The sequence below is a fragment of the Aethalodelphis obliquidens genome, unplaced genomic scaffold (assembly GCF_003676395.1).
Source record: "Aethalodelphis obliquidens isolate GAN/ISIS:26980383/991018 unplaced genomic scaffold, ASM367639v1 scaffold14, whole genome shotgun sequence".
Classification (NCBI taxonomy): Eukaryota; Metazoa; Chordata; class Mammalia; order Artiodactyla; family Delphinidae; genus Aethalodelphis; species Aethalodelphis obliquidens.
In genome coordinates, this window is record NW_020837958.1 from 35271371 (window position 1) to 35298321 (window position 26951).

General features: G+C 37.3%; 1 protein-coding gene across 6 annotated transcripts in view; it reads left to right on the plus strand.

Moving 5' to 3' along the window:
- Positions 1-26951, plus strand: part of SBF2 (SET binding factor 2) — a 459568-nt gene that overhangs the window by 325397 nt on the left and 107220 nt on the right. For all 6 annotated transcript variants that reach the window (XR_003434541.1, XM_027115413.1, XM_027115415.1 and 3 more), the window contains one exon: positions 13534-13602. Coding sequence is in view for 5 of the 6 variants with exons in the window: in XM_027115413.1 (XP_026971214.1) it covers positions 13534-13602 (69 nt within the window). In the remaining variant the exon portion in view is untranslated. The remainder of the gene's footprint in view (positions 1-13533; positions 13603-26951) is intronic.

Sequence of the window (26951 nt, forward strand, 5' to 3'; positions counted from 1 at the left end):
TGAAAGGAGCCTGGGTCAGACCCGCCTGCTGATCTTGGAGAGCCTCCCAGAGAGGCAGAAGGCAACTGGAGCTCACCTTGGGGACATAGACACTGGCGGCAGCCATTCTGAGTTTGTTCTGCCACCTGGACACTGGTGCTGGTAAGCGCCATTTTGGAATCTTCCCTCTAAATTATTAGCACTAGGACCCAGCCCCACCATCAGCAGGCTGGCTGCCTTAAGAGCCTCTGAGCCTACAGCCACCCTGGAATGTAGCCCAGTCTACCAGGGGGCCCAGGTCCTGGCCCCACATACCAGTGTGCCAGCACTAGCCCTGGGACCCCCAGGGCCCTGCAGTCACAGACCCTGGGACCCAGCTCCACCCACCAGCGGGCCAGCACTAGTTCTGAGACACCTTGGACCCCTCAGGCAGCTGCCCCAGGATCTAGCCTCTGAGACCAAAAGGGAGTGGCATGATATACTTAAAGTGATGAAAGGGAAAAACCTACAACCAAGAATATTCTACCCAGCAAGGCTTTCATTCAGGTTTGATGGAGAGATCAAAAGTTTTACAAACAAAAGCTAAAAGAGTTTGACACTACCAAACTAGCTTTACAAGAAATATTAAAGGGACTTCTTCTAATTGAAAAAGAGGAGGCCAGAATGAGTAACATGAAAATTACAAAAGGAAAAATCTAATTGGTAAAGGCAAATATACAGTAAAGGTAGTAAATCACCCACGTGTAAAGCTAGTAGGAAGGTTAAAAGGCAAAAGTAGTAAAAATCATCTATCCATGATAAGTAGTTAAGGGATACACAAAACAAAAAAAATGTAAAATATGTTGTCAAAAACAGTAAATGCAGGGGGAGGTGAGTAAAAATGCAGGGTTGTAACAGTGTGTTTATGGGGGGGGTAGGGGAAGAAGTAGGTGACGGAGATTAAGAGGTACAAACTTCCAGGTGCAAAATAAATGGCATAGTTTGAAATGTATACTGCGGGGAATATAGTCAGTAACTGTATAACAATATCTTTGGTGACATAGCGTAACTAGACTTATAGTTATCATGGTGATCAGTTTGAAATGTATAGAAGTATCAAATCACTATGTTGTATAACAGGAACTAACAGTATTGTAGGCCAATTATACTTCAAAGTCAAACAAACTCAGAGAAAAACAGATCAGATTTGTGGTTACGAGAGGTGGAGGGTCAGAGGAGGGGGAATTGGATGAAGGCAGTCAAAAGGTATGAAATTCCAGTTATAAGTACTAGGAATGTAATGTATAATATGATAAATATAATTGACACTGCTGTATGTTATATTTGAAAGTTGTTAAGAAAGTAAATCTTGAATTCTTGTCACAAGAAAGAAGAACTTTTTTTCTATTCCTTTATTTTAATATCTGTATGAGATGATGGATGTTCACTAAACTTATTGTCACAATCATTTCATGATGTATGTAAATCAAATCATTATACTCTATACCCTAAACTTACACAGTGCTGTACGTCAATTGTACCTCAATAAAACTGGAAGAAAAATTAATTTTTTTTTAAAGATGAAATGACTATATAAAAGTAAAGTTAAATTATATGAATAGGGCTTCCCTGGTGGTGCAGTGGTTGGGAGTCCGCCTGCCGATGCAGGGGACACGGGTTCATGCCCCGGTCCGGGAGGATCCCACGTGCCACGGAGTGGCTGGGCCCGTGAGCCATGGCCGCTGAGCCTGCGCGTCCGGAGCCTGTGCTCCGCAGCAGGAGAGGCCACAGCAGTGAGAGGCCCGCGTACCACAAAAAAAAAAAAAAAAAAAAAATTATATGAATAAATATACAATTTGTGACTTGGAAAAATAGGAAGCATAGACACCAAAGTGTTACATTGGTTGTTTAAAGGTTGTGGGATTTATGACAAGATATTTTTCTTTTATTTTTCACTTACCTGCCTTTCCTAGATCTTTTATAAAGAAATGAAAGTTTGTGAGTTTTTTTAAAGGAAAGTAGTTTTTAAAAAAGAGAAAATATGTGTTTAATCTTGACAAATGGTATAGAGGTTAAATTAAATGTCTAAACATAATCCATTTGGTTGGCAAGTAAGAGGTCACAGGTGGTGACCTTTGCCAGTAAAAGTGAGGGCACGGGGTTGAGAAGGCCAAAGCCAATCCAGAGGGGGTTGATTTTCTGACCAGTGTCTAGTTTTATGTTGTCTTTAAGAAATAAGTTCAGAATTCGCAAGCATTGTTTTCTTAGGATTCCCAGAAATGCTTTCATGTTACTATCCTGACCTTAGGTAACACTTTACATTTTACTGAGTGTCTTTCTTATCAGTGCACCAGAAAAAAATGTATTTAACCATAGGATTGATAATTCCTTGCCTATTTATATTTAAGGATGGTGAGATGTGGTTAATTGCGTCTCACTTTTCACATATTTCATTCATTGTGTGGAAACTGATTTTGACTTTCAAAAAGATTTTCATAAATAATGCTGCCAATGAGTCTTACAATTTAAAATTTTTCTGCCAATGTCCATTTTTAACTCTTCACAATGGCATTCCAGAATATTATTGAAAATAAGAGCGAGTTTTTTTCCTGATCTTACGTTATCATTGCTTTTACAACATAAATCATGAAGAAAATTGTCTCTAGTTATTTGCAGTAGTTGGTTATATAAGTATTTGATTATTTTATCTTTTGCTTATATTATAAAAGCAGCATAATGATAACTTATGGATTTTTTTTTCATTTATTTTTTTGGCTGCGTTGGGTCTTAGTTGTGGCACGCAGGGTCTTCGTTGAGGCATGCAGTATCTTTTGTTGCAGCATGGGCTTCTCTCTAGTTGTGGCGCGTGGGCTCCAGAGTGCACGGGCTCTGTAGTTTGCGGCACGTGGGCTCTCTCATTGAGGCATGCGAGCTTAATTGCCCTGAGGTATGTGGGATCCCAGTTCTGAGACCAAGGATGGAACCCGCGTTCCCTGCATTGGAAGGCGGATTCTTTACCACTGGACCACCAGGGAAGTCCCTAACCTATGGATTTAAAATGCTAAAAAGAGGTGTTTGTTTTTGTTCATAACCTCACTTATATACGTGAAGGCTTTTCTAATGTAGAAGCCTTTTCTGTAGGTTTTATTTATTAGTCCTTCTAAATGTGACAGATTAGCCATTCTAAATGTGGCAGATTTATAATTCACTTTCTTTTTTTTCCACAGGAATTTAAATTACGGTCTTTTTGAGGGGAAGGGGAATATAGGAAAGCAAACAAAAAATATGTTATAGTAGCTACCTTGAAACTATGTAAAGTATATAAATTATTCATGTTATCTCTTCGTGGTTAAGTCCACTGACTTTTCCATGCTTTGAAGACAGAGGAAGCAGTTTATCAATTAGAATTTCTTTTTGAAGCACTCTCTTTCCTTAGCTTCCATGATGCAACATTTTCTACATATCCTCGTACCTTTCTGGCCATTCCTTCTCCATCTTTGAAAGCTCATCCTTCTCCACTTGGCCTTTAATTTTTAAAACCTTATATTATTTATTAATTTTTGTCTCATTCTATACTCACTTCAAGGATGGTCTCTTTCACACCCACAACTTAAACTACCACCTACATGTTGATGACTCGTAAGTTTATTTTTCTACCCCAGACCTTTTCTCTGAGCTACACCTTTATATCCAACTGGATATCTGGTATCTCGTTTTCATGTGTCAAAGACGCTCAGCTTTAATGGTTACAAACTGAAGTCATGATCATGCATTTCCTTTACCCCTCAACCCTCAAACCTGATTCCCTTCCATTGTCCCTAATCTTGGCAAATGGCACGACCATTGATCCAGTTACGCGAACTAAAACCTGAGTAATCCTTGACACCTTCTTCTCCTTCATCTCTAACACCAAGTTATACTGATTTTTACCCCCATAAAAACCTTTTAACTCGATCCACTTGTCTCCTACCTCCACCTGTAATACCCCAATCAAAACTACCATCATCCCACTTAGATTGTTATAATACCCATCTAAGCATTCTTCCCACATCCACTTTTGTTCCTGCCCAAATGCATTCATTGTCCCATAGCCAATAGTGAGCTTTTCAAACTACAGATCTCTCTTAGCCTGGGTTCCCCAGAAAACAGTGTGTGCTACTACTTTATTAGGAAGTTGTTTCAGGTTGGAAACAGATTCTGAGGCAGAGTTTAGTGCAAAGGATGTTTGTTAGGGAGTGGTCTTTGGATCAACACCTGTGGGAGGGAGGGAAAATAAATAGAATTGGGCAAAAGGGGAAGTCAGGCAATATTGTGAGCTCAAGGATAGCCTCAGCCTAACCCACACAAAGTTCTGGAGCTGAAGTTGTCCCACGTTAAGTCAGAATGGCTGCGTATGGACCCACACCTTAATCAGTCATTGAATATTTGCTGCTTCGGGAAGGGCTGTTGACAGCACTGCCAGTCATGGAGGCAACAAGTCCTCCCTTGAAGGGGTGTTTGGATAAGGCATTCTCATGTTCATCCCTTGTGGTGCTCGCCTCCACTTCTTCATAGGTATTCAGGAGCAGTTCCTCCAGAATTGTAGTGTGCCTTTCTTGCTGAGGGAAACTTAGAAGAGGGTAAGTGGGAAAAACGTTTGCCCCTGCAGATGTAGCTGATTGTAGGATTGCAAATGATGCTAACTTCCCTTCTTATGACCCAGACCCTCATCCTGGAGGGGTCTTAGTCTCTGGTCACTTTGTGTTTCTCATCCTAGGGTTGCTGCACTTGTTCATTTTCCATCAGAATTTGGCAAGGAAGTACCAAGAGGTACCCAAGGACTTAACTGGGTGCCAAACATATTCCTCCTTGTTCCCATTATGTGACATTAGCCCTACCTCCCTGGCATTCAGGTTCAGTTATTTCTGCCAAAATGATGGCTCCTCCAAATGTAAAATCGATAGCTAGTGGCAAGCAGCCACACAGCACAGGGAGATCAGCTCGGTGCTTTGTGACCACTTGGAGGGGTGGGATAGGGAGGGTGGGAGGGAGACACAAGAGGGAGGGCATATGAGGATATATGTATACATATAGCTGATTTACTTTGTTATAAAGCAGAAACTTACACACCATTGTAAAGCAACTATACTCCAATAAAGATGTTAAAAAAAAAATTATGGTTCCTCTTGTCTGCCAATTTCTGGGCATTAGGAGTATAATGTGCCTTGGTGACAGCTGTAGTTTATAGATTAATGAGATTCTTGTTTTGTCCCCTGGTAGAAATGTTTCTCCTTTGGGGACTGGAATCTATAACCTTGCACAACTCAGAGTTACAGCAATGGAAAGTGCAAACTCTCTAAGTGGGTCACTGACTGTGATGGTAAGCAGGGCTTTTTAATTCCTGGATCTGCTACAGAGCCCTTTCTTCTTCTGGGCCCCACTCAGAGCTGGTAGCTTTTTGTGTCACCTGGTATGAGCCTGTACAGTAATCCCAGATGTGGAATATGCTTCCTTCATAGCCCGAAGAGGCCTACCAGAATTTTTGCTTCCTTCCTCATGATGGGAGATACAAGATACAACAAATTGTCCTTTACTTTGAATGAGATGTCCCAGCAGGCCAGAACCTTTATAAGGTTTATCTCCCATGTTCTGGAGTGCATGTCTCACCAAGGTTTCCAACATGGTAGCCACTTCTTGCTCATCCAGCCTGATTAGCATGATGTCATCAATGTAGTAGATCAGCATAATATTCTATATGATGTTCAAATGGTCCAAATTCAGATCCTCCTCTCTGATAGAGATAGAAAAGAACTTATTCACCACATCAGTGATTGCATGCAACATACCCACGACCATGATAATCTGCTGTAGCAAAGACAAAACATCTTTATTATAAAACTGCCATTGGAGCTACCGCGTGATTGAATTTGCTGTAGTCTGCTTTTATCCTCCAGATCTGTCTGGTTTCTACAGACACAAGACTGGAGAATTAAATAGAGATATGACAGAGACCATCACTCCTGCATCCTTTAGATCATTAAGAGTAGAACTAATCTTCACTATCACCACCAGTAAATCCATATAAAATAGGAACTAAAATTTCATACCAAATAGTGGGGGAATGGTTTGTTTGATACATTATATTTCAAAGAAGAAATATAAAATTTTAACAGATATTTAGGTTATAATTTTTACCATATGCTGATATTTTTAGAACCAAAGTATGAATCTCACTTTTGTCTGGGGAAGGGAAAGGTATTTAAAATAATTCTCTTAATGAAATAGCATTATGACTTACTTTATGTTTGGCTTTTACAGCACTGTCTCAAAGATGATCATTTTGCAAAAATATTTAAAGCCTTCATTATTTTTCTTAAGGGACTCCCTTTAATCCTCTGACATCAAATCATTTTCTTTTAAAACACTTAGCATAAAATCATCCGAACTGGTGATCTTTTTTTCACTTGACCTGATTTTGTTAGATTTTCCTTTGTCAGTATGATTTGATAAAAGTAATTCTTTGACATTGCTATAGTAGACTTTATGAAATCCTACGTGTTTACAATGGTGTGTTTGATGTGGTAAATAGAGATAGAGGCCAATGTTAATTAAGAATGTGTGTTTCAGCAGTGACTGATGATGATGATGATGATGATGATGATGATGATGATGATGATATGGTGGTGATGTGTTCTTTTTGCCTTGATTCTCTGGATCAAAATTTTGTTTGGGAGATTCATCCATGATTTTGGATATAATTATAATTCATTTATTTTCACTTTCATGTAGTATTGTTTTGTATGAGTATACCACATTTTATTCATTGTACCAAATATCTTTTTTCATTTGTCCTATTTGACACTCGCTGGACTCTTTGCATATGAAGACAAAATTCTTTTTATTGTTTCTTTTGCTTTCTTCTACCTACTTTGTTCTCTCTTTCCAGCACTCCTATTAGGCGTATTTTAGAAGCTTTGACATGATCCTTTGTATTTCTTAATTTTTTAAGAAATTATGAAGATAGAGATGAAATAAAAGGATACCATGAGGGAAAAAAAATTAACTTCCAGCCCTTCCTTTGCATTTTAATTTTAGCAGCCACATTTTAAGTTTTCAGTTGCTTTTTCACAGATGTAGTATAGTTTCAGCCTCTTTTGAGGAAATTATTTATAATTAGTGGAAAATTTCTTCTTTTGCCTGAATTATATGTTTCCACAGATGCCACCTTTAGGTTCAATTGCATTTGAGAGGCAACGGGGCATAGAGCTTTAAAGCACAAACATTGGAGTGAGACTACCTGGGTTTGAGCTCTGGCTCTGTCATTTGTGCCCATGTAATCTCAGGCAATTATTTAACCTCTGAGAAACTCAGTTCCTTCATCAACAAAATGGATATAATTATAGTATCTACCTCCTAGAGGTGCTGTAAAAATTAAATGAAATAATTTCTGTAAATTCATACTGAAAATATGTTTGATACTTAGTAAGCACTCAATAAATGTTAACTATTATTACTATATGCCAGGTGCAGTGTCCTAGTTTCCAGACATAAAAGTGAAGCGGACTTGCGCCATTCACTCAAAAACTTAAAGCAAAGCTTGATAATATTTGTCAAATCTGGCATTCATCTTCTATCTCAATGGGAGTAATGGTACATATTAAATAACCATAGTGTTCAAACTTGTGATACATCCTCAATGGTTATATTCGTAGATTTAGCATTAAAATGTAACCTGAGGCCGAAACAACAATGAGTCCTACTGCTTATTTTGTACTTAGCACCGTACTTAGAAAGGGTGGGAAAACACGAGGGCATGCATATGGAGGTGCCAAGGAGGAAGAGTGTAAATGATAAAGCAAGGCATGGGTGCTATTCTAGGGGTATTAGATGTGGTAGGAGGTAATTATGATATAGAATAGAAGACGATAAATAAAGCAGACTGACTAGACCTGCGGCTTATAGCAGGAGGGCCATATGGTTGGGTAAGTGTGGAGATGGGTCCACACCACGGAGGGTTTACAAGTTTGGCAGAAGAGTTTGGTCATTATCCTGTAATGGTCAGAACATAGCTGACATTTTTGAGCAGAAGACTAACATGATATACAGAGGTATTTGGGGCTTTGGTAGTTTTAATTTTTGTCCCTACGTAGAAGATACAAATGTTCTCAGTGTTTTGGACAATTCAAAAAAAAATTTTTCTGAGCTATATCAAGTCTAAACTCAAGAAAAGTCAGTTTTGCAAGACATTCTGCCTTTCAGTCTTATTTTTTTCTTTAATGTTTACCTATATCGTTTTTGAGAGGTTCCAAAGTTTTACAAAAATGGGAATGCTGGTCGTGACCGTCCAAAGGTATGCAAATCAAAATATGAAGTAATTGAGGGTAATGAGAAATTAAGATTGCAGGGCTCACTCTTCAGTTGTAGGAGGAAAATTAAAGGTAAGTTGCATAGCAAAGTTCAGAATAAAACATGTATAGTCATTCAAGTCCTTGCAGTCTTATAAATTGTCTGGTATGTCTGTAACTACTTTGCTATTACGTGGCCAAAACACAGGGGATTTCAGGATGTGTATTTATGGACTGATTCCCCAACAGATAACTGCACTATTCCGGAATGCTATTGCTATGTCAATAGTTGTACTTATTGTTTCAAAATTTTTTCCATTTTTCAATCTAATTAACTTAGAATATCTCTAACGTGATTTGCAAAGAATTTTATATTTATATTTTGCAATCAGCATTTGACTGGCGCTCAGGTTTGAGACATGCACTACAATGTGTAAACATTTTATAAGATAATAAATAGCCCCTAAATGTTTTATGATTGCCTGTTCCCTGCTAATTGGTCATGGATTGAAATTCCCCATTGTTTAATTTTTTTTTAATTTGTGGGAAATTTTTATAAATGAGTGTGTGGGACTTCATATCACAGCTGTTGTCATTTAAAGTTTGGACAGCATCATTACAAATGAAGCCCTGCTGTGAAATCAAAGTCAAAAGGCATCTTGGCATCCCAGCCATTTCCTTAGGAGAAGATTACAGCTCAAGTCTGTTGAACTTTATTGCCTTGGGCCTCATGACAGTCTTCAGAAACATGCAAGGCATTTCTGTTAAAGAAACTCAGATGTGCTAGGACACAGGGGATGACATTCTTGTGCATAGCAGTGTCCTAAGCAAGAGGGTGAGGAATAAGTCAGGAAGAAAAAGATGATTCACCCTTTTTGCCGTATTCTGGGATTATTTTATAAAATCCATGGAGATGACAGAGAATAGGAAAAAGGTGTGGTGTTTTCCTACATGGCCTATATACTTTTTCCAGTTTTAGTGAGGTATAATTGGCAAATAAAGCTATAACATATTTAAAGTGTACAGCATGATGACTTAATATACCATACATTGTGAAAGGATTCCCACAATCGAATTAATTAACACATCCATCACCTCACAGATTTCCTTTTTGGGGGAGGGGTGAGAATACTTAAGTTCCACTTTCTTAGCAAATTTTAATTATATGATACAGTATTATCAACTATAGTCACTATGTTATATATTAGATTCTCAGACCTTATTCATCTTATATGTACTCTTTTACCAACATCTTCCCATTTCTTCTTACAATAGTTGTCTTTTAACCAGAGTATTTGGTCTATTTCTGCTATTATATTTTTATTTATTCCTACTATCTTATTTTGTTCTTTTTTGATTGTTTCCTTTTTCTGAGTTTCTTTTCCTCCTTCTTGCTTTCCTTTGGGTTATTTTTCTTTCAGTCCACTTTTTCCCCCACTAGTTGTAGAAGTTGTAACCCATTCTGTTCCTTTGGCAATAACACAGAGAAATTTAAATGTTTACTTAATTTATCAAAATCCAGCTCCAGTCCACCACCTTACAATGTCTGTGCTACCGTGGTTGTATATTTTGGTTGTATCTTATTTTTCTTTAATACTGAAAGACATTATTTTTGTGTTTTATATAGTCAGTGTATGCTTAATTTACTCACATATTCATTACTTCCCTTGCTGAATTATCGTTTTATATCTCAGACTTTCCATCTGGTGTTTCAGGTGGCCCTAGGGGGTCCCTACCATAAGGTAGTTCTCCTAATGGACTTCCTACCTTTAGCGAGTGCTGGGTTTTGTCTCCTATCTTTTGAGTCCTTTGAGTTGTTCAAAACTAATACTCAAATTTACTTTGCTCACCAACTGTTCTTGAGGTAAAATTGCACTTTAGTGCTGTATCTCTCCAGGTTCCCACTTAACTTATATTTTGGCCTGAGTGTTCCTTACTTTCTTGCCAGTTCATTGCCTTGCATTAAAGATTTTTAAATATATTATCTAGCATTTTTAGTTCTTTACAGTAAAAATGCCTGTCAGTATATGACCATAAGTCAAGAAATAAAAGCTCATAACTAAGTTTTTAAATGATCTTTTGGTTGGAGTGCTCTCAGAAGATATTTTATGATATTAAATCATTTTTTCAAAATATATTTTTCTGGACTTCCCTGGTGGCGCAGTAGTTAAGAATCCGTCTGCCAATGAAGGGATCATGGGTTCGATCCCTGGTCCGGGAAGATCCCACATGCTGCAGAGCAACTAAGCCCATGCCCCACAACTACTGAGCCCGTGTGCCACAGCTACTGAAGCCCACACACCTAGAGACTGTGTTCCGCAACAAGAGAAGCCACCGCAGTGAGAAGCCCGCGCACCACAACGAAGAGTAGCCCCCGCTCGCCTCAACTAGAGGAAGCCCGCACACAGCAACGAAGACCCAACACAGCCATAAATAAATAAATAATTTTAAAAAATAATAATAATAAAATAGCAATTGCCCTCAATTTAAATATATATATATTTTTCAATTGCTTTCTAAAAGAAATGTTCTTAGTCAAATTAGGTTGGAAATGCTGCCACCAAATTCCTTTCATCCAGTCACAGTATAAAGCCCTGAGAAGTCCTACAGTTTTTTAAAACAAAAACATCGCACTTAATTTTGTTTACCCAGCATTTCCCCAATTTCCCCCCAAGTAACAGCTGTCAGTACTCCATAAAACTAGTGTTTGCACAACAGTCTGAGGACACTCTCCCCGCTTTTCCCATGGAAGCCTCTTAGGTAGGCCTGAGTCTCCGTTGTAGAAACAAGCTTCTCTCTCCTAATAAGTTATATTTGCTGAAATATTCAGAGATCCTGCTGGTTAATATAAATTCTGTTTATTTGCTTTTTATGGAAATGAGATGTTTCCCCCTTAGAAATGGGGACCATATTGATTAGCAGCGATATCACAGAGACCTTGTTCTATCAGTGACCTTTCTTTTTCAACTCTCTCTCCCTCGGATTTTCCTCCTTGGTGTACTTAGGTCCCTTCTAATTCGTATAGAATCAAAGGATTACATAGAATCTTAGTATTCATCTGGTTTAGCCCTACCAAGATTCATTCAGCTACCCATTGGGATGTCATAACTCCTCAAACAGCTTCCTTCCCTTTACAACTATGAGCATTTACACTCAGGACCTTTTTTACTCTACTCACTTATACCCTCATCATGTCACCAGTGACCTCTTTGATTCGCAAGTTTCTTGGCTTTTTCTCAATCTTCATTTTACTGAATTTCTCTGGAGACTTCAACACCATTGGTCGTTTCTTCTTCTCGTGACAACTATAGTACTGCTTTCTCCTACTTCTCTTTCCCATCTTGATTTTCCTTTATTCCTTCTCTATAAATATATCTTTCCCAGGTTTCTGTCCTTAGCTTCTTCTCCTCATTTCTCTCTCTTCTTGAATTTATTCCTTTTTTCATTCACTTATTCATTTATCCAATAAATGTTTACTCTGTGTGGTGAATTAATTAGAACTATTATTTTTAGGACAGTATAGGAAGTTTGAGCCTACCTTTTAGTTTTTTTTTTAAATTGGGTCAAAGAATGTCATGTCTATGAGAATGATTCCTTATTACAGAGATTTGTCTTGTTACCCAGTATTGTTTCAGTGTTTTCTGGAGTTGGACATTTAGTGTATTCTATAGCTGTGTTTTTCGTAGTTAAAAATGCATGAAATTCTATTAAGAACTCTTTTAGCAGATCATAATACCAAATGTACTCATGCTAAGCAAGACTAGCATTAGAAGAGATGCCCGCCTTTGGGCCATGACTTCTGAAAGAAAGTTTCCTCCTTTTTTTCCTCAGGGCAGAACTACACCCTCAGCCCTGCCAAGCCATAGTAGTATTTTGAAATAGACCAAGGTTGTCTATGGTGTATTTTCTCTTTGCTTCTGACTCTTTCTCCTTTTTCTAGGGGCCCTGTCCCTGGCACCATTGCCCTTTGCAGCTTTAAGCCTCCAACTGCTCTGCTGTTGAGGCCTGTACTCCCTCCCTCACATTCCAAAATCAGTGCTGGCAGCTCAGAAAACTCATATCCGCCTCCTCAAGAATATGAGGAAAGTAATCAAGTACAAAAGGCGGTGTTTAGAGGAAAAAGCACCAGGCTGATAGGTAGATAAATCTAAATTCCAGTACTGGCTGACATCTAGGCCTCTTTTTCTCATCTGAAAAGTAGAGGAATTGCATTGGAATAATTGATATTAAGGTCTCAGCTCTGTGAGTTTAAAATCAATTCATACAAACCTATGAATAGCTGATGAATTTGCATTTTGATGGCGATAGTTATATTGTCTAAGGTTGGGGCTGAAACTACTATACCTGACCTCTCTAAGGGTATTACCCTTGAACATTGTTCCAGGCCATGGCCCCCCATGTCTGTTCAAGTCACTGTTGTTTTAGGTATATATCCAGAAGTAGAATTTCTGGATTATAGGGTAATTCTACTTTTCAGTTTTTGAGGAATTGCCATACTGTTTTCCTAGCAGCTGCACCATTTTACATTCCCACTGAGATTTTCTGACTGTCCCGTTCCCCAACAACATTTCACCCAAGGGGTTTTGGCATCAGTGGTATTTCTTGCCTGATCAATAACAGAATTTTATAAACCCTTCATGTGTAAGACTAAGAAAAGATATATTATTTCAATTATACATCCCAGTCTCAGAGAAGTTAAAATGTGGGGAGAAAATGTGTATCTCAGATTCAATGAAATATAGTCGTTAAATGTACTAAAACCTCCTCCAGAAATTTTTGGACAAATATGCACAGCTGTAAACACAACTTTTGTAAAACAGGAAAGTAAAAGTAGCTACTCACCAATAGTGTATGAAAACATCTTTCTCAAATGTATTTTTATATCATTTCTAAAAGAATGGACTTTCCCTGGTGGTCCAGTGGTTAAGGCTCCATGCTTCCACTGCAGGGGCCATGGGTTCCATCTCTGGCCGGGGAATTAAGATCCCACATGCCACGTGGCACGAGCAAAAAACAGAATTTTTTTTTTAATTAAAAAAAATAAAATATATATTTTTAAAAAAACAATGTGCTTCGGGACAGTATTTTTTCATACTTTTTTTTCACACTTATCTACGTAAGCCTTAATGACAATTTGAAATAAAAGTAAAAACCCCTTAGGACAGTAAATCATGTATCATAGATTTTTGTTTCCACGTATTTGTGATTTCTGGTAAATGTCCTAATCTCATTTCTCTTTGTTTTGTTTAAGGATTGTTCAAGTTTAGAAGAATATAACATTGCTGCAGCATTACTCCCTTTGACCAGTGCTTTCTATAGGGTAAGTCTCATTGGTCTATATATAAGTCATTATGATTTATATTGATGTATTCAGTTTGATTTATCATGGAACTACATCAATCGCATCCCCTTAGTGTATCTAAGACATATCTGTGGTTATATTTGTTATAATGTTTATTGCATGCTATATGTAAAAAATATAATACATAATGTTAAATCATCTCCTAAGATATAACCCCACCATTCCATCCCTACTTTATTGTTCTTTAGAGCACTTAATAACACCTGAAATTGTGTTGTGTGTTGGTTAGTTTACGTTTGACTGTTTTCCCCAACCAAAGAAAATAAATTTCATGAGGCTGGGATATTGTCTGTCTTATTCATTGCTGTATCCCAGTGTCAATCAACAAATGTTTGTTGAATGAATGAATGAACAAATTAACAAGCTAGATAAATAAATGGAGGCAGAAATTAGAATTTAACTTCACCGGCAATTTCTATGAACCTTCTGAAAATTTTCCAGAATGTTCAGTGCTTTTCTTAATTCTGTCATTTATTGTAGTTGTCCTATCCATGCCTTTTCATAGAGAGATTAATTCTTAGGGCAAATAAATCCAGCAAACTCTTATTCCCTCTTTTCCTATGAAGGACTTGTAAGGAGTTAAATAGCCACACTCTGAACAGCACATTGAATACGTCCTTCTGAAATGTACAGTAGGAAGCAATAAACCTGTGATAGCCAGGCTGACTCACTGTGCAGCTGTGTGCAGGTAGCTTCAGGAAGCCCAGGACTTATGGAAGGACTTCTGGCTAAAGCTACTCCATGTTTCATGGGCGCTAAGTCAGGAGAGATTATCAAATATTCCTAGATCTGTTCTAGTAGAGAACTAGGCACCAGATAAAGTGCCTTAGCTGAGTGATGAAATGATCCATGCCCTTAGATGCTGGCAGTATTCTCTTACTCTTTTTGTTCTGCCCGTCCTTTTTGTTTCATCTACCATTTCTAACTGATAAGGTCTAGCCCCCCTCCTGCACTTAGTAGGTACCCAATAAATACTTCTTGATAAACTCAGTTTTTTAAAAACTTTACTTCAAATGATTTGTCCACAGTCTCTGAGTTAAAGGTCTTAACCCTAAGGTTCTCCGTAATCAGGAACTCTTTGCTGCTAACTCACTTGCATTCCTCTTTCTTCCTCCTTACCCTCCCATCCTCTTCTAAAACAGAAAATGGAATTTGTGAGACTCATACTTCTGAGACCTGGCAGGTCATACTGAGCATGCTCAGGAAACAAGGACAAATCTCAAAAATGTTAAACAAATGAATTTGGGTTTAGAAACTAATGACAACCATCTGGAGCTTAGGCATCATCTTTTGGTTTTCCCTCATCAGCTTAAACTTATCTCCAGGCCCACTCTAGTTTTTCTTAAATGCATACATACTCGTCTTCTCAGAACTCTCCCTAGTAGTTCTTCATCTTATTCCCCTCCTGGCATGGAGAATAATGTTACAAAAATAGGTCAGGCTCTCCTGTATCTTAGGCCACCAAGGAAATTTGTCTCCATATCTATCTCAGAGGAACCAAAAAACTTGGTTCTAACTAGCCTTCATATGGGCCCTCACATGGGCATTTGTTAAAGAAAATGGCATTTAAAATTTTTCCCACTTTAACATCTATTTTTTAAACTTAGATATTATGTAGAAATAAATAAGAAACATAGGGGAAATAAGAATTGACAGTAGAAACTCAATTGCTCAAGAAATCCAAATTACTTAAGATTTTTTTTTAAGCTGGATCATTTATCTGTTTTATAGTGTATATTGGTGAGGGTTTGATCATCATAGCAGAAGCACCATGAGTGGTAGGAAGTAAGGAATCTATTATAGGGACCAGCTTTTATTCTGTTGTAGAAGCTGGGGAAGAAGTTTATGGAAAGCTTTGAATTAGGGTCTGCCTGTGGCCCTGAAGTCACTATAGATCATCAGGGCAGCAGTCAGGAAGAAAAGCTGGGCATGATACAGGGAAGAACAAGGACAAAGTAGAATCTATGTATGTCTTTTAAAGTCCTCCAACCTCAAGAAAGCAGGTGACCTGGAAAAGAAGCAGCATTACTGGCCATGGAGCTACACATGTGCCTGGCCCTGGCTAGGAGCAGCTAAAGGAAGAGATCCAGAAGGAACTGCAGGAAATGTGAGCACAGTTCTTTCCACACATCAAGATGGTCCAGCAGATCTGCAACAAAGTGTATGAGATACAGCAGCACCTGGCATCCTATACTGACCTTCAGAGTATAATGGCTGCTGCTTCATTTTTGCCTTTCAAATTTTAGACAGATTTCTCTGTAGTCGACCCTAACCTAGAATCATGGAGGAAAGAGAATTCTGGGAAATACAGTTCTAGCTTAGTTTAGTTTACACAGTACAAAACCATCACATCGTGTTTTTTTGTTTTGTGGAAGTTTTTAATGCAATTAGTTAACAAGTTGGGCTACATGCCGTGCTCTTCTCTGTGTTATTAAACTTAATAATACAAACTTATGTTTTATGATGGGTTTATAGATTTAATTTTTTGTTGTTGACTTGGCTTGATTTTACTTGGTTTCTTTTGGTTTAATTTGATTTGGGCATGAAAGGTCCAATTAGGCACCAGAAACCATACCAGTAATATGAACAGGAAAATTTTAATATAAGGAGTTATTAAGTAGTAATAGGGGATCAACTACTAAGAAATAAAGAGAATTTTCAACTTGGAGTGTGCCACTTCCCAACAAGACCGAGATTCAGACCTTGTTGGAGAGGTGTTTCTGTGGCCACTGGATGGCACTGAGGTGAACTTCACTGAAGGGCCACAGACTAAGACTGGCAAGCAGGAAACTGCCTACTGGAGTTCTGGCAAGACTTGCTAGGAATCCACTCACTAGGGTGAGTGGTGAGCACAACTGGCTGTCCCACACACGGCTAGCAGGTACATGTCACAGGAACAAGAAGAAAAAAGCACACCAGAACCAGGAAAAGAAACCACTTCATATTGCTCTGTCCCTACTGACAAAGCTTAATATTGTGCCAGCTGGCAAAGGAGAAATTTTTACAGGTCCAGCTCCAGTACCACAAAGCAAGGCAAAGAAAGATAGATTTGGAGGAAAGAGGTACTGCATTGATAACCAACAGAGAGGGTTAGGGAGTGGATCATATTGATTCTTATATACTTTCTGAACTTCTATCTTATGGAAATATAAAAGGTTACTATGCCAGGCAGCATCTTGGGCAGCAAGATGAACAAAACATTGATGTGGCCACTAGGAACTTACATTAGTCTTTATAATACAATAAATAATAAATAAATAACCAAACTGGTCTACAGTTTCATCAGTCAGATGGACATTTTCTTAAAGTAGTACATATGCATGGTTAGAAAATTCAGATAGTACAGAAAGATACAAAATGCAACATAAACGCTCCCTTTTCCACCTCTACTCCATTTCTTCTGACAGTTGATTTCTTCCTGGGAAAAAAAGTTGTGTATTATTGCTAGGATATGCAGATAAAATTATCTTTTTTTAAACTAAAATGATCAAACCATTCACACTTTTCTCACCTTGCTTTTTTCACTTTTTTCACACACACACACACACACACACACACACACACATGTATTTTTTTTAATAGTGGAAGTCAAAGCCTGCTCTGGGTAAGGACGTAGGCGAGATGATGGATCAGGTGCCTCTTTCTTTCCTTTCCTTTCCTTTTTCCGTTCCTCTTTCCTTTCTTCTTTCCTTCTTTCCTTCCTTCCTCCCTCCCTCCCCCCTCTTCCTTCTTTCTTTCTAAGTAAACCAGCTATTTTTTTAATTGAAGTATAGTTGGTTCACAATATTCTGTTAGTTTCAGGTGTACAACAAGGTGACACACTTATGTTCTTCAGATCGTACTCCGTTATAGGTTATTACAAGATATTGAATATAATTCCCTGTGCTATACAGTAAATCTTTGTTGCTTATCTATTTTATATATAGTAATTTGTATCTGTTAATCCATACTCCTAATTTGTCCCTTCCTCCTTCCCCTTTGGTAACCATAAGTTTGTCTTCTATGTCTATGTCTATGAGTCTGTTTCTGTTTTGTATATAGATTCATTTGTATTATTTTTAGATTCCACATATATGTGATATCATATAGTCAGAGAGGGTCTTTGTCTGACTTACTTCACTAAGTATAATATTCTCTGGGTCCATCCATGTTGCTGCAAATGGTAATATTTCATTCTTTTTTATGGCTGAGTAATATTCCACAGTGTGTGTGTGTGTGTGTGTGTGTTCACGTGCATGTGTGTATATATATATGTATATGTATATATATATATATATACCACATCTTCTTAAGCCAGTCATCTGTTGATGGATACTTGGGTTGTTTCCATGTCTTGTCTCTTGTAAATAGTGCTGCTGTGAACATTGGGGTGCATGTATCTTTTGGAAGTATAGTTCTCATTTTTTCTGGATATGTACCCAGGAGTGGGATTACTGGATCATATGGTAGCTATAGTTTTAGTTTTTTAAGGAGCCTCCTTACTGTTTTCCATAGTGGCTGCACCAATTTACATTGCTACCAACAGAGTAGGAGGGTTCCTTTTTCTCCACACCCTTTCCAGTGTTTATTATTTGTAGACTTTTGATGATAGTTATTCCAACCGGTGTGAGGTGATACCTCACTGTAGTTTTTATTTGCGCTTCTCTAGTAATTAGCAATGAGCATCTTTTGAGCATGTTCATTCAGCATCTTTTCATGTGCCTCTTAGCCATCTGTATGTCTTCTTTGGGAGAATGTCTAGGCAAACAAACCCATTTTTTGATTGGGTTTGTTTTTTCAATATTGAGTTTTATTAGCTGTTTGTATATTTTGGCTTATTAGCCCCTTGTTGGTCGCATCATTTGCAAATATTTTCTCCCATTCCATAGGTTGTCTTTTCATTTTATTGATGGTTTCCTTTGCTGTGCAAAAGCTTTTAAGTTTGATTAGGTTCCATTTGCTTATTTTTGCTTTTATTTCTTTTGCCTTGTATATTTTGAGACTGATCTAAGAATATACTGCTATGATTTATGTCAGAGAATGTTTTGCCTATGTTCTCTTCTAGGAGTTTTCGGGTGTCATGTCTTAAATTTAAGTCTTTAATCCATTTTGAGTTTATTTTTCTATATGGTGTGAGGGAATGTTCTAATTTCATTGATTTACATGTAGCTGTCCAGCTTTCCCAACACCATTTATTGAAGAGACTTTTATCCGTTGTATATTCTTGCGTCTTTTATCATAGATTAATTGACTGTAGGTGTGCAGGTTTATTTCTGGGCTCTCTATACTGTTCCATTGATCTATATGTCTGTTTTTGTGCCAGTACCATGCTGTTTTGATTATTGTAGCTTTGTAGTATAGCCTGAAGTCTGGAAGGGTTATTCCTCCAGCTTTGTTCTTTTTCCTCAGGATTTCCTTGGTAATTCTGGGCCTTTTCTGATTCCATATAAATTTTAGAATTCTTTGTTCTACTTCTGTGAAAAATGTCATAGGTATTTTGATGGGGATTGCGTTAAATCTGTAGATTGCTTTGGGTAGTATGGCTATTTTAACAATATTAATTTTTCCAAACTAAGAAGATTGGATATCTTTCCATTTCTTTGAATCATCTTCAGTTTCCTTTATCAATGGTTTATAGTTTTCAGCATGTATTTTCTTTTTAATAAAAAGATAATTATGTATATACTTACCATTCTCATAAAAGCGAAGTACTTTATTGGCCTAAATGAAACAAATCTTTATCTTTTTTTTAAATTATTATTATTATTTTTTTGTGTGGTACGCGGGCCTCTCACTATTGTGGCCTCTCCCGTTGCGGAGCACAGGCTCCAGATGCGCAGGCTCAGTGGCCATGGCTCACGGGCCCAGCCGCTCCGCAGCATGTGGGATCTTCCCAGACCAGGGCACGAACCCGCGTCCCCTGCATCGGCAGGCGGACTCTCAACCACTGCGCCACCAGGGAAGCCCACGAATGTTTATCTTTTAGAGCTTTACTTAGAGTGAAAGATGTTCCACTTGCAACATTATCTATATTAGATCTTAGGGAATTTGTTACACCACAGCCACCATAAGTTTAGGGTTTTTTTTTTTTCTCTACAGTTCCTTCACACGTTTTTCTACTTCTACGAACTTGTATGTATTTCATGTGTCTTTAACTTATGAAGCCTTTCTTTTTCTTTTTTTTAATTTTTTATATATTTTTTAGAGATCAATTTAATACCGATAAATTGTCTATAAAGGTGGGCAGATCATAGTAAGAAGTCAAAACATTTTAAGAAATTTTTCACCTTCTGCTTTTCTTTCTTTTCTTTTTCTTATTAGTCATGCATTTTATACACATCAGTGTATACATGTCAATCCCAATCTCCCAATTCATCACACCACCACCCGAACCCCTGCCTCTTTCCCCTCCTTGGTGTCCATACGTTTTCTTCTCTACTTCTGTGTCTCAATTTCTGCTCTACAAACCAGTTCATCTGTACCATTTTCAAGGTTCCACATATATATGTTAATATACGATATTTGTTTTTCCCTTTCTGACTTACTTCACTCTGTATGACAGTCTCTAGATGCATCCTCATCTCTACAAATGACCCAATTTCGTTCCTTTTTATGGCTGAGTAGTATTCCATTGTATATATGTACCACATCTTCTTTATCCACTCGTCTGTCGATGGGCATTTAGGTTGCTTCCATGACCTGGCTATTGTAAATAGTGTGGCAATAAACATTGGGGTGCATGTGTCTTTTTGAATTATGGTCTTCTCTGGGTATATGCCCAGTAGTGGGATTGCTGGGTCATATGGTAATTCTATTTTTAGTTTTTTAAGGAACCTCCATACTGTTCTCCATGGCTGTATCAATTTACATTCCCACCAACAGTGCAACAGGGTTCCCTTTTCTCCACACCCTTTCCAGCATTTCTTGTTTGTAGATTTTCTGATGATACCCATTCTAACCAGTGTGAGGTGATACCTCATTGTAGTTTTGATTTGCATTTCTCTAACAATTAGTGATGTTGAGCACCTTATCATGTGCCTCTTGGCCATCTGTATGTCTTCTTTGGAGAAATGTCTATTTAAGTCTTCTGCCCATTTTTGGATTAGGTTGTTTATTTCTTTAATATTGAGCTGCATGAGCTGTTTATTTATGTTGGAGATTATTCCTTTGTCCGTTGATTCGTTTGCAAATATCTTCTCCCATTCTGAGGGTTGTCTTTTCGTCTTCTTTACGGTTTCCTTTGCTGTGCAAAAGCTTTTAAGTTTCATTAGGTCCCATTTGTTTATTTTTGGTTTCATTTCCATTACTCTAGGAGATGGATCAAAAAATATCTTGCTGTGATTTATGTCAAAGAGTGTTCTTCCTATGTTTTCCTCTAAGAGTTTTATAGTGCTCGGTCTTACATTTAGGTCTTTAATCCATTTTGAGTTTATTTTTGTATATTGTGTTAGGGAGTGTTCTAATTTCATTCTTTTACATGTAGCTGTCCAGTTTTCCCAGCACCACTTATTGAAGAGACTGTCTTTTCTCCATTGTGTACCCTTGCCTCCTTTGTCATGGATTAGTTGACCATAGGTGTGTGGGTTTATCTCTGGGCTTTCTATCCTGTTCCATTGATTTCTGTTTCTGTTTTTGTGCCAGTACCATATTGTCTTGATTGCTGTAGCTTTGTAATATAGTCTGAAGCCAGGGAGTCTGATTCTTTCAGCTCCATTTTTCTCCCTCAAGACTGCTTTGGCTATTCGGGGTCTTTTGTGTCTCCATACAAATTTTAAGATTTTCTGTTCCAGTTCTGTAAAAAATGCCATTGGTAGTTTGATAGGGATTCAATTGAATCTGTAGATTGCTTTGGGTAGTATAGTCATTTTCACAATATTGATTCTTCCAATCCAAGAACATGGTATATCTCTCCATCTGTGGGTATCATCTTTCATTTCTTTCATCAGTGTCTTATAGTTTTCTGCATACAGGTCTTTTGTCTCCCTAGGTAGGTTTATTCCTAGGTATTTTATTCTTTTTGTTGCAATGGTAAATGGGAGTGTTTCCTTAATTTCTCTTTTAGATTTTTCATCATTAGTGTATAGGAATGCAAGAGATTTCTGTGCATTAATTTGGTGTCCTGCTCCTTTACCAAATTCATTGATTAGCTCTTGTAGTTTTCTGGTAGCATCTTTAGGATTCCCTATGTATAGTATCATGTCATCTGCAAACAGTGACAGTTTTACTTCTTGTTTTCCAATTTGTATTCCTTTTATTTCTTTTTCTTCTCTGACTGCTGTGGCTAGGACTTCCAAAACTATGTTGAATAATAGTGGTGAGAGTGGACATCCTTGTCTTGTAGGAACAAGAGGAAATGCTTAGAGGAAATCTTAGAGGAAATGCTTTCAGTTTTTCACCATTGAGTATGATGTTTGCTGTGGGTTTGTCATATATGGCCTTTATTATGTTGAGGTAGGTTCCCTCTATGCCCACTTTCTGCAGAGTTTTTATCATAAATGGGTGTTGAATTTTGTCAGAAGTTTTTTCTGCATCTATTGAGATGATCATATGGTTTTTATTCTTCAGTTTGTTAATATGGTGTATCACATTGATTGATTTGCATGTATTGCAGAATGCTTGCATCCCTGGGATAAATCCCACTTGATCATGGTGTATGATCCTTTTAATGTGTGTTTGGATCCTGTTTGCTGGTATTTTGTTGAGGATTTTTGCATGTATATTCATCAGTGATATTGGTCTTTAATTTTCTTTTTTTGTAGTATTTTGGTCTCGTTTTGGTTTCAGGGTGATGGTGGCCTCATAGAATGAGTTTGGGAGTTTTCCTTCCTCTGCAATTTTTTGGAAGAGCTTGAGAAGGATGGGTGTTAGCTCTTCTCTAAATGTTTGGTAGAATTCACCTATGAAGCCATCTGGTCCTGGACTTCTGTTTGTTGGAAGATTTTTAATCACAGTTTAAATTTCATTACTTGTTATTGGTCTGTTCATATTTTCTATTTCTTCCTGGTTCAGTCTCAGAAGGTTGTGCTTTCCTAAGAATTTGTCCGTTTCTCCCAGGTTGTCCATTTTATTGGCATAGATTTGCTTGTAGTAGTCTCTTAGGATGCTTTGTATTTCTGCGGTGTCTGTTGTAACTTCTCGTTTTTCATTTCTAATTTTATTGATTTGTGTCCTCTCCCTCTTTTTCTTGATGAGTCTGGCTAAAGCTTTATCAATTTTGTTTATATTCTCAAAGAAGCAGCTTTTAGTTTTATTGATCTTTGCTATTGTTTTCTTTGTTTCTATTTCATTTATTTCTGCTCAGAACTTGATGATTTCTTTCCTTCTGCTCACTTTGGGTTTTGTTTGTTCTTCTTTCTCTAGTTCCTTTTGGTGTAACGTTAGGTTGTTTATTTGAGATGTTTCTTGTTGCTTGAGGTAGGCTTGTATAGCTATAAACTTCCTCTCTTAGAACTGCTTTTGCTGCATCCCATAGGTTTTGGATCGTCGTGTTTCATTGTCATTTGTCTCTAGGTATTTTTTGATTTCTTCAGTGATCTCTTGGTTATTTAGTAACGTATTGTTTAGCCTCCCTGTGTTTGTGTTTTTTACATTTTTTTCCCTGTAATTGATTTCTAATCTCATAGTGTTGTGGTCAGAAAAGATGCTTGATATGGTTTCAATTTTCTTAAGTTTACTGAGGCTTGATTTGTGACCCAAGATATGATCTATCCCGGAGAATGTTCCGTGTGCACTGAGAAGAAAGTGTAAACTGCTGTTTTTGGATGGAATGTCCTATAAATATCAATTAAATCTGTCTGATCTGTTGTGTCATGTAAAGCTTGTTTCCTTATTAATTTTCTGCTTGGATGATCTTTCCATTGGTGTAAGTGAGGTGTTAAAGTCCCCCATTATTATTGTGTTACTGTTGATTTCCTCTTTTAGAGCTGTTGGCAGTTTCCTCATGTATTGAGGTGCTCCTATATTGGGTGCATAACTATTTACCGTTGTTATATCTTTTTCTTGGATTGATCCCTTGATCAATATGTAGTGTCCTTCCTTGTCTCTTGTAACATTCTTTATTTTAAAGTCTATTTTATCTGATATGAGTATTGCTACTACAGCTTGCTTTTGATTTCCATTTACATGGAGTATCTTTTTCCATCCCCTCACTTTCAGTCTGTATGTGTCCCTAGGTCTGAAGTGGGTCTCTTGTAGACAGCATATATATGGGTCTTGTTTTTGTATCCATTCAGCCAGTCTATGTCTTTTGGTTGGAGCATTTAATCCATTCACCTTTAAGGTAATTATTGACATGTATGTTCCTGTGACCATTTTCTTAATTGTTTTGGGTTTGTTTTTGTAGGTCCTTTTCTTCTCTTGTGTTTCCTACTTAGAGAAGTTCCTTTAGCATTTGTTGTAGAGCTGGTTTGGTGGTGCTCAATTCTCTTAGCTTTTGCTTGTCTGTAAAGCTTTTGATTTCTCCATCGGATCTGAATGAGATCCTTGCCGGGTAGTGTAATCTTAGCTGTAGGTTCTTCCCTTTCATCACTTTAAATATATCATGCCACTCCCTTCTGGCTTGTAGAGTTTTTGCTGAGAAATCAGTTGTTAACCTTATGGGAGTTCCCTTGTATGTTATTTGTCGTTTTTCCCTTCCTGCTTTCCATAATTTTTCTTTGTGTTTAATTTTTGCCAATTTGATTACTGTGTGTCCGGCGTGTTTCTCCTTGGGTTTTTCCTGTATGGGACTCTCTGCACTTCCTGGACTTGGGTGGCTATTTCCTTTCCCATGTTAGGGAAGTTTTCGACTATAATCTCTTCAGATATTTTCTCGGGTCCTTTCTCTCTCTCTTCTCTTTCTGGGACCCCTATAACGCGAATGCTGTTGCGTTTAATGTTATCCCAGAGGTCTCTTAGGCTGTCTTCATTTCTTTTCATTCTTTTTTCTTTATTCTGTTCCCCAACAGTGAATTCCACCATTCTGTCTTCCAGGTCACTTATCCGTTCTTCTGCCTCAGTTATTCTGCTATTGATTCCTTCTAGTGTAGTTTTCATTTCAGTTATTGTACTGTTCATCTGTGTTTGTTTGTTCTTTAATTCTTCTAGATCTTTATTAAACATTTCTTGCATCTTCTCGATCTTTGCCTCCATTCTTTTTCCGAGGTCTTGGATCATCTTCACTATCATTATTCTGAATTCTCTTTCTGGAAGATTGCCTATCTCCGTTTCATTTACTTGTTTTTCTGGGCTTTTATGTTTTTCCTTCTTCTGGTACATAGCCCTCTGCCTTTTTATCTTGTCTGTCTTTCTGTGAATGTGGTTTTTTCAAAGCCTTTCTTGAAGGTAGTGCCTTAACAGCTAGGTTTAAATTATTAGGATTAGTTTTGTGGTGAAAAATAATATAATCTTTTACATTCATGTTATGTTTATTATTTATATGGTGCTTTCATTCTCAGTTCAGCAAACATTTATTAGGTGTGCCAAGCCCTGTGCTTATGTTTGTTGCAGAGTTACAGATGAATAACATGGTCCTTACCCTCAAGAAGCATACGGTCTAAAGTTGTATCCATTAATTAACTACTGACAGAGGAACCATTTCACAGTTAATGAATAACATTGGTCTACTCTTTGTTTACTTAGGTCCTTTTTATTCAAAGATCATGTTTGTTAAAATAAGAACCAGAATATATACGCAGAGTTTAAAGCAGGGGTTCTTGTCTAAATGTTACTTTTTTGGGAAGAAAATTAATTATAGCATAAGATAAAACCAATACTCAGTGCAGAAGTGGAACCAAAATCGGATACCCCTGCGTTGCTCTTTCCTAGCGATAGCACTGAGCAACAGTGAAGGCCATGGACCCCTCTACCATGAACCACCATTTAGTACCTTCTCCTAGTGACCTGTGTAACTTAGGGTCACCCTGTTGCAATTCTTAATAACCCAAGTAATCTGGAGAGTGTCCAGAGTCTATCAAAGTATGCCACATCCCTCCCATTATGTCTTTGATGCACATCTGTTGGTTACCGATGCTCAAAATGACTCCCAGGAGAGATGACACTTTCTCCTTTGGTACGCACTGTGGTTTATGTTTACCTGGGGAGGAAAAAGCAACACCCTATTTACCTCAATTCAAGCACCCTGATGTGTTGCCTTCCCAAATTCCAAAGATCTCCATATGCAGATGGCACTTTGAGAATGTTTATTGATTTACTGTTTGAGCTATGTCTTATTTCACCATAAGAGCATTATTCAGGCTCTCATTCGCAGCAGAAATAGATTTCTTCTTCAAAATCCTCGTTTCATTTAGCATGTAAAAATATGTTTTCTAAAATCCAGCCACATGGAAGATTTATTTTTATTAACAGGTTTATTGAGGTATAAGTTAAATACCATAAAATCCACTCTTTTTAAGTTTCATTTCAGCGACTTTTAGTATATTTATAGCATTGTACAAGTATCACCACCATCCTATTTTAGAACAATTCTGTCGCCCCAAAAAGAAATCTCATGCCCATTTACAGTCACTCTCCACTGTCTGGCAACCACTAATATACTTTCTGTCTCTATAAATTTGCCTTTTCTGGATATTTTATATAAATTGCATCATACAATATATGTTCTTTTATGTCTGGTTTCTTTCACTGAGCGTAATATACTTGAAGTTCACCTATTTTTTTAGAAGATTTCTTTAGGGCTGTTAATTATTAATGAAAATTTTTTCACACCCTGAGTGCTTAAGTCACCTTCTGTATTGTTTCAATTTATACCTAATTCAAATGTAATATATAATTAAACTATTATCTTTTAATAAATATATTAGAAAAAATATGAGATGTAAAGCCTGATTTCTCAGTTTGAAGAAATGACTTTTACATTTCTCTCTACATGAGTTTATAGTTCTTAATTTTTCCATTGCTAAATTTTAACTTTTGCTTATACATTCTAAATGAATATCCACTAGCTTATCTGACTAAATAAAACTTGAGACCTAGGTATCATTTCCATTTCAAAATATAAAAGCCCAAAGTAAGTATATTCAGCATAGTATGTTAAGAAAATCTGTTGAAAATCTGAAAAAAGTCATTTGTGTAAACCTGGCCTACCTAATCATCAGAAAGTGAACATTAAAACATGGAGAATCACAGAATTTGCTAGTAGATTTCCTGAATGATGACCTTCCTGCCACCAGACTCTAGCAGTAATTCTGCACCCAACACCTGCCCCCGCAAAATAAACTAAAATCTATTATCTGTGTCTTTCATGTCAAAGCTGTATATCTCTTATGTAAGAGATAGTCCAGAGTCTATCAAAGTATGCCAAATCCCTCCCATTATGTCTTTCATGTCTG